The sequence below is a fragment of the Corapipo altera genome, unplaced genomic scaffold (genome assembly GCF_003945725.1).
Source record: "Corapipo altera isolate COAL_440 unplaced genomic scaffold, ASM394572v1 1, whole genome shotgun sequence".
In the NCBI taxonomy this organism is placed as follows: Eukaryota; Metazoa; Chordata; class Aves; order Passeriformes; family Pipridae; genus Corapipo; species Corapipo altera.
The window spans coordinates 17,503,984-17,518,975 of record NW_020884873.1 but is presented as its reverse complement, the minus strand read 5'-3'; the positions used below and the strand labels follow the sequence as shown (position 1 = coordinate 17,518,975).

General features: G+C 44.7%; 1 protein-coding gene across 1 annotated transcript in view; it reads right to left on the bottom strand.

Moving 5' to 3' along the window:
* Positions 1-7,494, bottom strand: part of EP300 (E1A binding protein p300) — a 60,752-nt gene extending 53,258 nt beyond the window's left edge. The window contains exon 1 of the mRNA XM_027658885.1: positions 6,833-7,494. Within this exon, the coding sequence (XP_027514686.1) occupies positions 6,833-6,926 (94 nt within the window). The 5' untranslated portion in view covers positions 6,927-7,494. The remainder of the gene's footprint in view (positions 1-6,832) is intronic.
* Positions 7,495-14,992: the final 7,498 nt, after the last annotated feature.

The window sequence follows — 14,992 nt, the reverse complement described above, 5'->3', positions numbered from 1 at the left end:
GTCTGCTGTGCTCGTGGACAAAAAATGGGTCCATGCAGATAGGAAGGGAACACCCCTACGGGCATGAACACAATGCATCAGTTTCATTTCTGAAGTCATTACAAACCAGTTTCAAGAAAAGAGTAAAGTTCATTCCATTGTCAAATTAACAACGACTTTGAAATGACACAACGTGCACGTACAGTAACCAAAAAGTCAAGTTTTCTGAGTACTACTACTTGAGTTCATTCAACATTACTCCGGAGTAAAAGCAAAGCGCAATGCTGAATTTATGTACAAAAAAATATACAATAAAAAAACCCCCCACATAAATCAGCAGATCGGATTTCATTATCTTAAACCAGTAATTCCCGAGATTTCCTGAAATTATATCCAGGAATACATAAAAGGCAGTTCAGCTTCAGCAAAAGTTCTACCGTACAAGCCATACACCACCATTTTGCCAGAATTTTACTTTTTATTATAATTCTGAAAAAAAAAAAAGAAAAAACCTCTGAAAATTAAATTTTAGTTCATTAACAGTGAGAGTTTGTTATGAGAAACTACCTACTTACTGGTATTTGGGAGTTCTACAAAGCAAGAAATAGTAAATCGTGATTCTGCAAACAAACAGATAGGGTTGAAAACTCTAATGAAATGCAACAAAAGGTGCAGTACAGAGGTGTTTTACACCATCAAATGGAAAAGAGCAAAATCTTTATCTGCCCCATCTCACAACAACAAATAACCAAAAATAACTTGCACTTTCTAATGAAAATCCTAGATTGAACTATGATTTTACGTCCTTGCTGTTCCTGTAAACACACCTGACATCATCAACTGAACCACAAGTTAATATGATTTGAGTTCACCAGAATTCAACGCTCCTACTCATCTTCTTCAAAAAGTGCTTGAATGAGAATACTGCACAAAATTTTTAACCCAACTTTAAATATATTTATACGACAATCCATTTTAAGAAAACTTGTTGCTGTTTAGGAGGAGGACACCGTTGTCAGATATGTCACTAACTCTTCAGGGAGAGGATATCTGCCCAAGTTCAACTTCTACTTGAAGTTCTACAAATTCAGTGCACCCCCTGAAGTTTTTTGTCAGCCATACCACCATATGCAGAGACAGATGTATTTTACTTCGGCCTGCTGCTACAGTTTAAGTAAAGACAGAAAAGCCAGATCCTGGGAGACAGGTGTGCATTGTTTATTTGTCAATGAAATCTACCCAGCAAAATTGCTCCACTCGTCAAATAATAAATCAAAACGATTTTGGGGCAAACCCTCTCAGAAGGAACACTAGTTCAGGTGATAAGAAAGGCTGAAGTAGTATCATTGCATTGCTGGAACAAGCACTGAAAGGCTGCTCCTGCTAAGGCAGCTAAGCAAGACACCAAGATGGCACAGTGAAGATGATCAAGTAGCCCACAGAGGAAACACACACTAAACCATACAAAACTGAAATTTAATGACAAAGTAATTTTCTCCAAGTTGTAAAGATAGAAGAAATCAGAATTCCTACAGTAGAAGTTCAGCATTTACCCTCAGTACCTTCTGAAACCCTAAAAACATATAGCAAACCCTAGAGTCTGACAGACCCTTCCCAGATAAAATTTAGTTTTCTGCAAATGTACAACTGACCAATAACCTGAACTAGGGGCCCTTTACACTCAGTCCAAGACCTGCTCTAGGACTGAGGGGAACAAGATGTAAAAATTAGATTTTTTTTTTTAATCTAGGATTTAAATTCACAAGTTCAACAATACAAGGTTTTTCCTGCAATATGAAACTTGTGAATATATTTTTAAATTGCAATTGTAAACTGGTTTTCTAGTCTCTTAGGTCTTTTATTTGTAAGTGCTCAAGATTCACTTTTACATCACAGTATGGATGATCCTCTTGTTGTAGTGAATATTTCTTTTTTTAAAAAAATTAAGCACCTTTAACACTGCTCAGAAAAAGTACCTACCTATGTCAGAGACACACACACAATCCACTTGGGGAGAGACACAGGAGAATAGATAAAGCAGTTTGGAAATCTACAAGGTTCAAAAGTCTGAAAGATTTTTTTAAAAACTCACTGAGCATCATATAAATGATTGGTTTACTTTTTAAAGAAAATTTCACAGGCTTAAACTCTTACATTTATTCCTAATACAGTTACTTCAAGAGCCTGCTTAGCAAAGACATCCATTTTTGCCACGCAAGCATCCAGCAGTGCAATACTTGACTTACAGTATATGCCACCCATCAAACCATATTTTAGGGCAAAAATACCAAAAAAATGTAGTTTTTAACAACAAGGGATAAAAACATTTAATTGGTGGCTGTAAGTTAAATGCAGTTAATGACTTGGTCCTAAACGATAGCCAGAAAATTGATTTGTGAAAAGTAATTAATTTTAATTGTAGTATATACAAACACTAGGAAAAAACACACAGCTGTCTGGAAACAATTGAAAAGGGCAGCAAGACAAGATTAATACAACTCATTTTGAGAAATGAAACATCCTGATCCATTTGGAACAAATGAAAGCTGAGTATCAGTCAAAACTGCAGTAGTCCAGAAGAGGTTTCATTACAAATCTTAGACCTTTGATGTGAGGGAAAGTAAAACTTTAAAGGTCAGAAACAGTTCCTGAAGAAAAGGAACATACAAACTTGACAGAAGATGGGTACTGCAAAGGAGACTGAAGATGTGCTATGACGCAGAAAAACATGACTTCTGGACGTAGTAAACCAAAGGACGCTAAGGCACATACCACAGATACACTCTCTGATCTCTGATATAACACACGTGCCAAGTAATTGAAGAAAACTGACTTCCAGTGTCACAGCGAGCCCAAAACACTAAGCACTTAAAATCCTATTTTCTGATCTACCAGCCTAAACACATGGTACCACACAAACACACTGCAGCAGGGGGTTTACTCCGTCTTTACTCTGTGAGGAAACACAGCGGTTCTGAACCCAGAGCCCAAAACACTTTCCCAGTTCACAGAAAACAGGTTATTTCTAAGGGGGAGGAGCAGTGTGTGTGTGGGGGGGTGCTGTAAAAGATGATTAAACTCCACCATCCTGAATATACCACGTAGAAATCCGTACATAGCAATTTCAGCACTCCCACACTACTGCAGGAAAAGTTGAGGGGTTCACAGATAAAAAGTCCCCCTCTCCCCCCCCGTCACGAGAAACCAACAACAGTGGTTTAACACATGCAATCAAAAATGTATCTTTATGAATGACTTTCACTCATTTTACTCCAGGAGATAACTCCTCAGGACCCAATCAAATTATTCTATGATAGTGGGGGGGACTAGTATACACCAGTTTGCTAATACAATATTTAGGAAAGTCTCTTAGCATAGGTGCAACATATTAAATCCGTGTTGCTACCGGTAAGGAAAGGCGAGATGAGCTACACCTGCCAAGTACTTACATCAATGTAACCATGCTGAAGAGCTGTGCTAGCACCCACAAAGTCACATCCCAAACTAGGATACTGTTGCCACCAAAAGATGGTAGTACTGTGCAGTTGTAATGGCCCTGGGAAAACTTAACGGCTGGACAAGATATATGGATAATTACCATTCTTCTTTGCAACAAATGTAACACTTAAATAGAAAAAAAAAAAAAAGTTGTTGAAAAACCTCTGGCAGTTTAATGAAATCCTGCACAGTCCTGCCCCTGAAATTATTCTAGAGCTACACAACATGAAAGCAAAAAAGAGACCATTCAAAAATTCTAATATACTACAGGACACTGCCCATACCGAGACTTTCTAAATTACTTCAAAATGTTTATTACAAGATTTGCTACAAACATTTCACTTTCCCTGTAAGTTTATGTTACTCTTACCTCCTAAAGAAGGAATTGGCATTAACAAAGCAACTCAAAACTACACTAATACAGTATGTTCTACAGCAAAGAAAATTCTGTGCAGGGAACACATGGACCATTTAAGGCTTCCAAGACAGAAGAAGGTGCAGCACAGTAACAACAGTGGGAAATACAGAAATATTTGACTGCTGCCAATAAGTCAAGCACATTAGGACAATCTTTGCTGACTTCTTTTTGGAAAAATGCGACCAAACAATAAAGTTGTACATTCCGGGCCCAGAATTAGAGTGTCATCCAGGTCTACAGTGAAAACATGAGTGAATTAGAGACTCCTCTTAGTCTTCAATATAAATACACTTAACATCTGCGAGTTTGGGAATAAATTAACAGGAGTCAGTCATCGTTTTTAGGTATCTAACAAGTTAAAACAGCATTTCAGAGTTAGAAACGAGTCAAAAAGCTAACAGCAAAAAACACACTCAAAGGTCCACTACGCACATGTGCTGGAAAAAGTTCCATTAACAGTGCAAGTTCCCTGCCTTTCTCCTTCCCTCTAATGATGCTGAGAATCTAACAGTTTTAAAAAGAGTGCTTGAGTAAGTACATAAGCACCATGTTATTTATTTTCTATAATTAACTGAGGAGTGGGGACAATAAAACAGATTCTATAAGTGGAATTTACTTAATGACAGCTGCTTGCACTATTTCAAAGCAAATTTAACCAACAGACAGGTTAAAAAAAAAGTAATCTTCAAAGCAGTTTCCCACAACAGCAGAAGTATGACAAAACAAACTGCAGTCTCTCAAGCAGCAAATGAAAAAATATAACCCTCAAAACACATTCATTAGCTCATAGGTTGGATTTTATTTAGAGAAACAAATATGATGTCATGTTAAATAAAAAAAAAAAAGTGGAACTGTCACATATTCAGCTAATTAGTTGGCAACAACAATGAAAAAAAGCCAGAATAGTCAGAATACTTTAATAGTTTTTATGTAGCATACATAAAGTGTTTGCATCGCTATAAACCTCTGCATAGGTATCAGGTGATGACAGTCCCAGTCACTTCGGGGAAAAAAATATCACATTTGTGCACTACTGAAACTGTCCAATCCCTAGTGCTTCACCAAAACTCTAAGTTCATTTATTAAGCTGCTCAAGAAGTTAACAATTAAAAGACTAAGTATTCTGTGAAAGTCTGCACCTGTTAAACTGAAATACATACACAAATTATCCAGTCCCTATTTGATCACAAACATCTTAACTTAGATATGGATGTTCATCTGAATCAAAAGAGGTCTTTAACTTTCACATATTTCAAGTATCAGAATTCCTCTCACGAAACATTTATATTTCACCTCTCTAAAAGGAGCAAAATAACCACTGTCAAGACAAATTAAAAATGGTTACTACTGACTTAATTACTGGTTTCCAAGTCTAGCATGAAAAAAAACAATAAGTAGCTCCAGCTAAAGAGTAGCTTCTCCAATGCTCTTCTACTCCCTTACTAGAGACCTGTTGATATTAGGAATAGTCATGTCCTCCAATTACAACATAATATTGCCTGTATCTAATAGGCATTACAAGTTACAAACTTTTCAAAACTAGCACATCATTCACCAAGAATAGGAAAGGTAAAAATCAAAGTTTTGGAGATGATTCCAAGTAGAATCACGTCCACTGTTCAACCAGAAACCGGCTACTAAAACCTGCTGTTTACTGTCAAAAAAGGAGCTTTTTACAAAAAAACCCCACAAACCTAACCAAACAAAAAAAAAACCCCCAACTCTTCCTTTTTCTTGCCAGCTTTTAACTGCATAGAACAAGAGCACTGGGGGCTTCAGAAATGCCACCACTGACCAGTCTGTCAGGAGGAGGCCTCCTCCATATCCCATAGGCTAAGAAAATCTAATGTGAGTTCAAAGAAACTCCTGTGGGACAGGTAACAGAGTATTCTCATAGCAAAATGTCACCAAATACTCACTTGCTTCACAGGAAGCATTAAAAAGCTGAACAGCCCTTTGTTACTCCCCCCCTCCCAGTACAACCAGTTTATATTTGCAAGGGATTGGGACACCTAAAATTTCCAGCCCCTAGCTTGCCTTCACAGCATCACCAAAGACCTGTGCAGGACTGCAGAGATGCCCCTTTATCTTCGCAGCTCTTAAGTCTACAGGGGAATTTCAGACATTTTGGTCTCGCAGCAAAGAAACGGGAGATGCAAGACGAACTACACTCCATATTGATTCTTAATGCAAATAAGGTGAAATAACATTTCATCTCTAAGAAGATAAGAATCTCAATAAACCTTATGCCACAAGTATGGCATCTGGATTTTGGTTTTAGCTGTTTTTTTTTCCTAAAGTGGATGGTCTATTTGAATCAGAAAAGCAGTATTTAGATACCCTTTTGCAAGGAAGAATAATGAAGAATTGCAAAAAGTAAATCAAATAAGCAGACTGCACGCAAGAAGAAAGAAAAATAGCAGACAAATAAATCCCGTTTCTAAACAAGATGTTAAAAATCCCTTGTATACACAAAATAAAATAAGAAACAAGACACATTTGCCTGTACACATGTAGTTCAACAAAAAAGTGTACAAAAGCATCGTCTTTAGCACCATTTCGTATTTCTGCAACTGGCATTAAATAAACTGGCATTATGCTTAGCAAGGAGCTCGGTAATAACTACTATTGTGAAAGACACGAAAATGACGAACTGGTAAGTCTTATCTGAAGCTGATCAAAAGCACAATAAACTGGACAGCTTTGCTTTCAATCACTTCCAAAAAACCAGAAGGGCAGAAACATCCGAACACCCTCCCTATGCCATTAACGCCAATAGGTTCAAACGGAGCGAAAACAGGAGACAGACGGGAAGGAGGAAGGCAGGCTCGAGTGAACAGCAGCAAAAGGGAGGAGGAGATTTAGGCAGAAGAGGGGAGAAAACGCCAGTAATTGCGGCACCGAGAGCTGGGGAGGGCCCGGGCCCCCGAGACTGACCTGTTCCGTCGCTGGCGGACACGGAGAGCGCCGGTGAGGAGAGTTTAGGCCGCTTGGCTGAAGGCGGGCCCGGCTCCACCACATTCTCGGCCATTTTTAATTTTTTAGACAATCACTCAGAGCAGAGAGACTGTGGGGGGTGAACCCCGAAACCTTCACGTTCTTCTGGGGCCCCGAGTCAGCTGAAGAACAACAATAACGCCGAGAGCGATCAAGGAGGATCTGGCGGAGGAGGGGGGCCAAGTTCCCCTTTTTTCTGCTCCTCGGGCTCTGGGAGGGCGGCAGCGGAGAAGCAGGGAGAGGTGGGAGCCGGGGCGGGGGTTGAGGCCTCTTCCCCCAGGCGAAAGGGCTGAACGAAGATGGGAAGAGCAGGTAAAGCCCCCGCGAAAAAAAAAAATTAAAAAAGAAAAAAAAAAAAAGACGGCTGATGGTTGGTTTTGGTTTTTTTTTTTAGTAAAATTAATCCCGGCTGTTGTGGTGCTGGTGCTTCCTCGCCGCCGCCACCATCATCATCTTCATCCTTCGGGGGGTCTCCTCCTCCTGCTGCCTCCTCACCGCCGCCATCAGCCTCTTCCTCCTCGGAGCCGTCCTCCTCCTCCTCATCGCCACAAGGAGGCGAGCGAAGGAGGGGAGAGGAGGAGGAAAAAAGAAAAAAAGATCACCGTCCTCTAGCAGCGGCTCCTTCCCCCTCCAACACCACCCTGCGAAAAAATACCCACCGCCAGCGACAGGGCTGGGGGGGAGGCGGCGGGGGAAGTGGCACGGCGTGCGCGGGGTCCCCAGTTCCACTCGCTTCTTCCTTGCCCGTCGCTAATGGCTGCAGAAAGGGGAGCTGTAAGGATGAGGAGGGTGAGGATAAGTCCCAGGAGTCTCCGCTTCACATCTTGTTGTGCAGGGAAGGAGGAGGGGTTGTTGTGCTATGGAGGCAGCACCGATCGCGGGATGGGAAGGTGGGGGGCGGGTTTCAACACCCTCTCTGCCCCCCCCTCTTCTTCTCTTCTTTCCCCTTCCTCTTTCTCTCGCTCGCAGTAGCAGGTTGCCCCCCCCTCCGGCGCAGGCAGAGGGGCCGATCCCACAGCAGCGGCAGGAGGAGGAGGAGGAGGAGGAAGCCGGCCCCTCCCGCCCTCTCTGCCTACCTTCCCCCCTCTCGGGCGGCCGAGGATGGTGGCAGGGAGGGGGCTGCCCGTCTCCGCTCCCGCAGACCCACGGGCGATGCGGGGCGCGATGAGCGAGGGAGGAAACCCTCGGCCGCTGCTCGGGCGCGGCGGGGGCTCCCCCTTCGCCTCCGCGAGGGTGGGGAAAGGAGCGAAGAGGTTGGTAGTCGGGGTGGGAGGGGAAGCCGATCAGCGACCCCTCCGAGAAGAGGAGCGGGGGGTAAAATTAAAAGAATAAAACAGGAGAAAAATCACGTCAGGGGAGGCCGGAGGACTCGCCCCGGAATGGCCAGGCGGGGGAGGGGGTCCCAGCGCTGCCCGGCGGGGGGGGCCGGGGCGGGACGGCGGCAGCGCGGGGGCCGAGCGCAGGCTCCCTACTGCCCCTGCCTGGCGCTCTGGGGGCGTGTGTGCGGAGCGGGCAAAGCGGGGGCGCGGGGCAGCGCGGCAAGAGAGAATTCCGGGAAAAGGATAAGAGAGAAAAGGAAACAGAGAGAGAGGGGAATAGCGAGGGGACGGGCAGGCTGGGGTGGGGAGGGGGGGGGGCGTCTGGACTCCTCGCTTCTCTCCCCGTCCCCTATCCGAGCCCCTGGGTCTCTGTGCGCTGCCCTCCCCCTGGCTCGCCCCGTCCGGCTCGGCCTCTCGCTCCCTCCTCCTCCCTCCGTCGCTCACACACAAACAAAATGGCGGCTGTTGTTCCTTCGCTCTCCCGAGCCCTCGGAGGGAAGCGGCGGCGGCGGCGGCCGGAAATGAGCCAAGAGACCGCGGGGGCGGGGCCGCCACGGGGGCGGGGCCGGCGGCTGGAGGGGCGTGATCGGGCGGGGGGCGGGGCCCGGCGGCGCTCGCGCACACAATGGAAGGCGGGGGGCCGGCGGGGCGGGGGGTGGGACCGCCCCGGCCGCCGTCACGAGACCGCGCTCAGCCAATCAGCGCCCGCCTCTCGCCGGGCTCTTCCGCAAACTCCTCTGAACCCGCCCCTTAAAGGCGAAGGGGGGGGTTTTCCTTAAAAAAAAAAAAAAAAAAAAAAAAAAAAAAAGGCTCCCTCTTCCTGCCCCGCCCCGCACGCCCTTTTCTGTCGGCCCAAAAGTGCGCGGCGGCGGCTGGGGGGAGCGCGGCCGTACCCTGCGGCCTGGGGCGGCGGGGAGGTTCCCGGCACTGCTCGTGTCCGGCCCGGTGGGCTGTGGCGCCGGGCAGGCGGAGTGGGGCTCTCCCGCCGCCCTCCCTTCTTCCCACCCTCCCTCCCTCGCGGCTGTCGGCGCCCGGCCGGTTCCCCGCGGCGCCGGCGGGCGGGGCGTTCCTCCCGCCGGTCCCGGGCCGTGCTGCGCCACAGACATGGCAGCCCGGGCCGGCACCCCCCGGCCTGGGAGGAGCGCGGCTGGGGAGGGGCGCCCGCACCCGGAGGGCCCCCGAGATTCCGTGCGAGACCACGGAATCACAGAATCGATTCCGGTCGGGTTGGAAAAGACCTCTGAGATCATCCAGTACAACCCGCGACCGAACACCACCATGTCATCTAGACACTGAGTGCCACGTCCAGTCTTTCCTTAAACACCTCCAGGGACGGTGACTCCGCCACCTCCCTGGGCAGCCCGTTCCGATGTCTAACTACCCTTTCTGTGAAGAAATTCCTCTTAATCTGGGGGCGCTCTGTACTGCCCGGCCCGGGGGTGCCCAGAGCTCCCGCAGGCTCAGATCGGCGTAACGAAAAATAAACAAAAAACCCCCAAACCCCACGCTTCACGCCAGAGGGTCATTAAACCCACAAGCCCCGCGCTCTGACAGACCCCCGGGAGTGCCGACGAGGGCGCGGTACCAGGCACCGCAGCGCCCTGGCAGCGCTCCCGCCCCTGCCAAGGGCCGTGGGCAGGGACAGGTGACACCGGCGCGGTCCCTCCTCAGCCGCCCCAGGGGCTACGGACCCGCCAAGAGTTCTCCTCAAATCTCGGAGGGCTCATCCGTGAGGAAATGCCCCATGCCGGCATTTCCCTTTCGTGCGTTCAGACTCCGTCGGGCCGCACACCATTACAGGATAGGAGTGGAAGGGAAATGCAGGCACGCGTGTGTTTTTAATGGAAAAAGCAGGGGATTTTGATCCAAACCGGACATTTGCGGGGAGCACTTTCCTTGCCGCTCGGCCTCAGGGCAGAACCCTCCGCAATCTGCGTAAGAACCGAAGCAGGTATTTGGGAAGAGCCTAGACTAAATAGACAGAATAAATACTACGGGCTACAAGAGGAGCCTACCAGGCACGAGTGGAGATTCACAGCCCTGTAACAGTTATCCTCCAGCTCCCTCACATACTCCCACTCTTCAGCTTCCCTTGTTTGGGCTTTATTTCAAGGAAGATCGTTGTTGTCTCCCCCGGCACAAGAGGGAAAACGCAAACCACTCCAAAAGTGCTTAAAGACTGCATTACCCTTCCAGAAAAGTCTTGGAGCCATAGGCAGTGTGCAAATCCGTATCTTTTACATGAGAAGTAGAGGGACCCTTCAAAGACAAGCCACAGGAAAATAATCTGTAGAGCAGAAAGTCTCAGAACTAAAGCTGTCAGGGCTAACAGTGCTAAATTTAACAGTGACACCTTGGAAACAATGTTGTGGTTCTCACAGGTTTTTTGCCTCTTATTGCTACTAAATTTCCCAAATATTCCAATTACAGAAGTCTTATGTTACCTCATTTTTTTTTTTTCATATTGACTGTTTCTCTTGTTTGTGAAGCACTTTTTTAACACATCTGAGACTAATTATAACTTTTTTTTTAGTCTCCTTAGAATTAAAAGTTGACTGAAGTAAGTCTATATAAGGTTCTCAGACTCTCTGGAGGCCCTTAGTCCACAGTTCAATAAGGAATTAGTGCTGGCTTTATAAAGGCACCCAGATGCATATAAACACCTAAATGCTTTTAGAAGTCAGGCCCTTACTAAACAACAAGTTTGGAGCAAAGTGAATGTTTCAAATAAGAGTTTCATGACACTTGTTCCTATCTAAAGTCTCGATCCTACGAATAGCTACATATGTGCTTAGTTTTATATAGCACGTATTTCCACCAAAATCGAGCTGCCAAACAAAATAAAGTCCTCTTTTTCTTTTTTTTTTTTTTGGTACAGCAGACCCTTCTGATCTGGCTACTTGTCTGTTTGTCTGTTTACTGTTCAAAGGAGTTCAGGGAAGCATACCTGAACTGTGGTACTTTTAAACTCTTAGGTAAATGCTACTAAACCAACATATATCTTCTTAATATTAATTATAGATAGAAGTTATTAACTGATATATTAATAAAGCCATAGTTCTTCCTTGCAAACTTCATAACCAGTAGATTATCTTAGTTCTTTAGACATTAAAAAGTCATATTCAGTTAGCTTTCCATATTAGAGATTTACATGCAAGCTGAAGTATACAGAAAATAAATAAAAAAGAATGTTACTTGTGTTTTTTTCTGCAAAAGAGGGCAGCAAAAACAAGAGAAGGAGGAAGAAAAAGGAAAAGCCAGGAAAATAGGGTTATGATAAATCAAATATATGTATATATGTAAAATGATAAAAAAACCTTCAGCATCTGTTAAGTTTCCTGAAATCACTGCAGTTTTCCTAAGTGAACCTCAGTACATGCACACAACCAACTGTTGCTAAGTGCTATCTACCAATACAATGACAGATAACATTACTGGAAAGCAATAACAGAACACAAAGCATACTAAGGAGAAAATACATAAACCTATACAAATAAAACCAGGACATTATTATACTATTAAAAGTAAAACAAACCTATTTACCAACAACTACTCCTCTTTGCCTCAATTTCCCAGTTCTTACAGCAAGGATAGTAATATTTATCCCTTGAAAATAATACCTAGAAGAATTGATTAGCTCATTATTGCCAGTAATCAAAGTAGCCATTATATACTTTGAGATAACTGGATGAAAGTACCATAAGTCTGATTAAAATGAGAATCTGCTCAGGAAAGCAATAAGAAGAGGAATGCAGAGCCTTGAACTTTTATCATGGGATCTTGTTTGGCCTTAGTTGGTAGTTACTGAAATTTGTAACCATGCCAAGCTGCTTTGAGGGCTACAAAGAACAAGATAAGATCCCTTTGTACTGCAAAGGTCAACATGATGCCCAGAGCTCAGCAGCCCAGCTTCAGCAAGATGAGCGGGCACAGGAATAATCATCTCCCTCTGTCCAGAGGGAGCTGGGGCTGTGGCCTTGCCCTTCCAGCTGCTGGATGGAGAAGCGATGTAAGATCTAAGTCATCCAACCAGCCTCCTTCCCTCCCTAATGCTGCTCAGGAAATCACTTATACTAAATAAAACTTCCCCACTTCCCATCAGCAGGATTTGCCCTGCAGCCCTGCAGCCCTTCAGATGTCTCTGAAAGAGGTGGACTCATGGAATGGGAAGCAGGAGCCGGGGATGGGGCACTCCCATCCTCTCAGTCCTGTTTCTGCCTGCAGTTTCCAGCTGTATCTTTTTATTCCTGAGCTTTCCAGGGCTGCTGCTCGTGTCTGGCAGGTAACTTCTCCTGTTCCCCAGCTGCCTCCTGCCACTACAGCTCCCTGCTCACACGACACCTGAGGTGTAAAGGAGGAATGATCCCCTTCTCCTTAGCAGCAAGGAGATCTGCGTGTGGAGAGTCCTTCCTGGCACAGGTCAGAGGGATGAGGAAATGATTTAGGGGTGCAATTTTTGCAAGTAATGCCAGGGTGCAGCTATATTTCTGGAAAGCAAGAGCCAGCTGTGCTGGAGCAGAGAACATCGCTCAACGCAGCGTCAACATTAAAACCCAGCAGCGTTTTGATATGAGACAAATTTTATTAAAACCATAAGAAGCAACCATCCAATAACTGGTTCTTTCTTGCATCTAGTGTATACATAAAAGAAAGGGCTGGCGTTCTGACAGCAAGCAAAATGCTTTCAGTCCTCAGCCCCAGAAACACAGGCTTCCTCGGTCACACAGTTTTCAATAGCTGCAAACACAGAGTTATGTTGCTAAATGTTAAGGGCTCAGCTGTTTACCAGAAGAATGTTTCCTCCCTGGAACACATGGTTTTGCTTAAAAGAAGTTCTCCCAAAAACCCCACTTTATTTCATTAGCAAATGCAACATTATAGTCCTAACAAACATGCCATGCAGTCCCCCCTTACATGAACAAAATAGAAAAAGAAGACAAAAATTGACCTCTCAGTATAAGAGAGGTGCAGAAGTACACTCTGCCTAGGAAATATTGCAGCTTTGAGGTCTGGCGATCTAGAGCTGAATCTCATGCTCTGAAATGTGTATATTTTCATACATCATTTCCATAATCTGGTTCATGTTGGAAGCACAAATGTGGAATAGGAGTGAGAGGCTTGCGTGCTCTCCCAGCTTAACCGAGGGCTGGCCAAGTTGCTGCCTCTCACTTCTCAGGCTCAGCTTTCCCCTCTGTAACAGGGAGGTGATCCTACTTCCTCCTTACAGAAACCATATCCGAATCATTAAATGAAAATGTAGGACTCTTGTAGCTTCTCACTGAAATTACACTGAAATTAATGCATTTACATCAGCAGTTGTTTTATCCCAGAGTATTACCAGCATGCAAGCAAGAGCTTCTATAGTGAAAGTGTAATATTTTTAATTAAGGGCCCTTGAACTTGCCATGTGCTTTCAGCTTGTGGAGAGTGAAATGATGGTAAATTTCCGAGCAACTCTGTCAGCTCAGCAAAATATTTACAATTATCTGCTCAAAATGATTGTTGTGAGACTGAGCTTAAGCTAACATGAGAAATCTGTGCTGAAAGAATTACAGATATTGTAACAACCCAGAGGAAGCATGCTGTTCACATTCCTCTTATTTCTTTTGACTCTTGTATCCAATGGAAAAGTTCTTGATAAGCTTTATTGCACTCCAGAAGGTATAAACAATGAGCTCTGAAATCTGCTGAGCTTAAACCCCAAACTTATCTATTAATTTGTTTCCTGAATTGTCCCATAGATACAAACCCACTGTCCACACATGTGCTTATAAAGAACAGAATACATTTATTGCTGTCATACAATCCCTTCCTTTGCTTTTTTTTTTTTTTCACACAGTGTTTCTTAATTTATTTATTTTACTTGCTGCAACGTTCTTCTATGTGCTGGACTGCAATGTGTTGTTTGATGTCTGCAATCAAAATGCAAAGAGAGGGAAAGTAACATCTTTTTTCTGCTTTAGTTGTTTTCATGCTTCAAGATATAAAGTGATTCCTCCAATGGGGTCAAGCAGGAATTCACTCTGTGGCAGAGAAATATACTGAATCAAGAGGTTCTCAGTACAGAGGGTATTGGCCTTCTGACGGAGCTAATGGGACCCTGTTGTTCGTGGGATAATACACTTAGTTATTCAACACAATCTCAGCTGTTTTTACAGTTGCCATGGAAGAAAAAATTTCCACAGGAAATATAGGTATGGTTGGTTTTTTTTTTTCTTTTTTTTCTTTTTCTGCTTTTCTCCTTGTACTTTCTTGGCTTTTTGGCCTGAGTGCTTTCCTTCCACGCGCAGATACAAGTCAATAAGTAACTACAAGCACCAAAAGACAATTGATTCTAATGTGACTACTCTGTGTAAACAATAGGGTTAATCCTCAGTTCCCTACCATCCTAATCTATATGGGTTTATCACTACTTTTCCCAGAAGTTCCCTTGCGAACCCTCACGTTTCAATGCCTGTGAGGTTTTTTTCCTTTTGGTCTCTTCTAGCAAGGGATGCTGACATCAGGAAATCCTTGACGTTCTGTTCTCATGCTACGTCCACCCTGTGCATGAGGCCTGGGAGCCTCAGAGAAGGGAGAATCAGCCCTGATGGTGCTGAGCTTTTAAAGGCACCAAGAGAGCAGTAAGAAGGCAGAAGCTGTGGCAGCCCCGGGCAGCATGCTTTTCCTCCTCATGCTCCTACATTGCCTGAAGCCCTGGAAAGATCATTTCTGCAGAGTAGGGCTGATTTATGAGCTGACTTGTGATATTTACTCCAACATCTTTTGCCATCTCAGATGC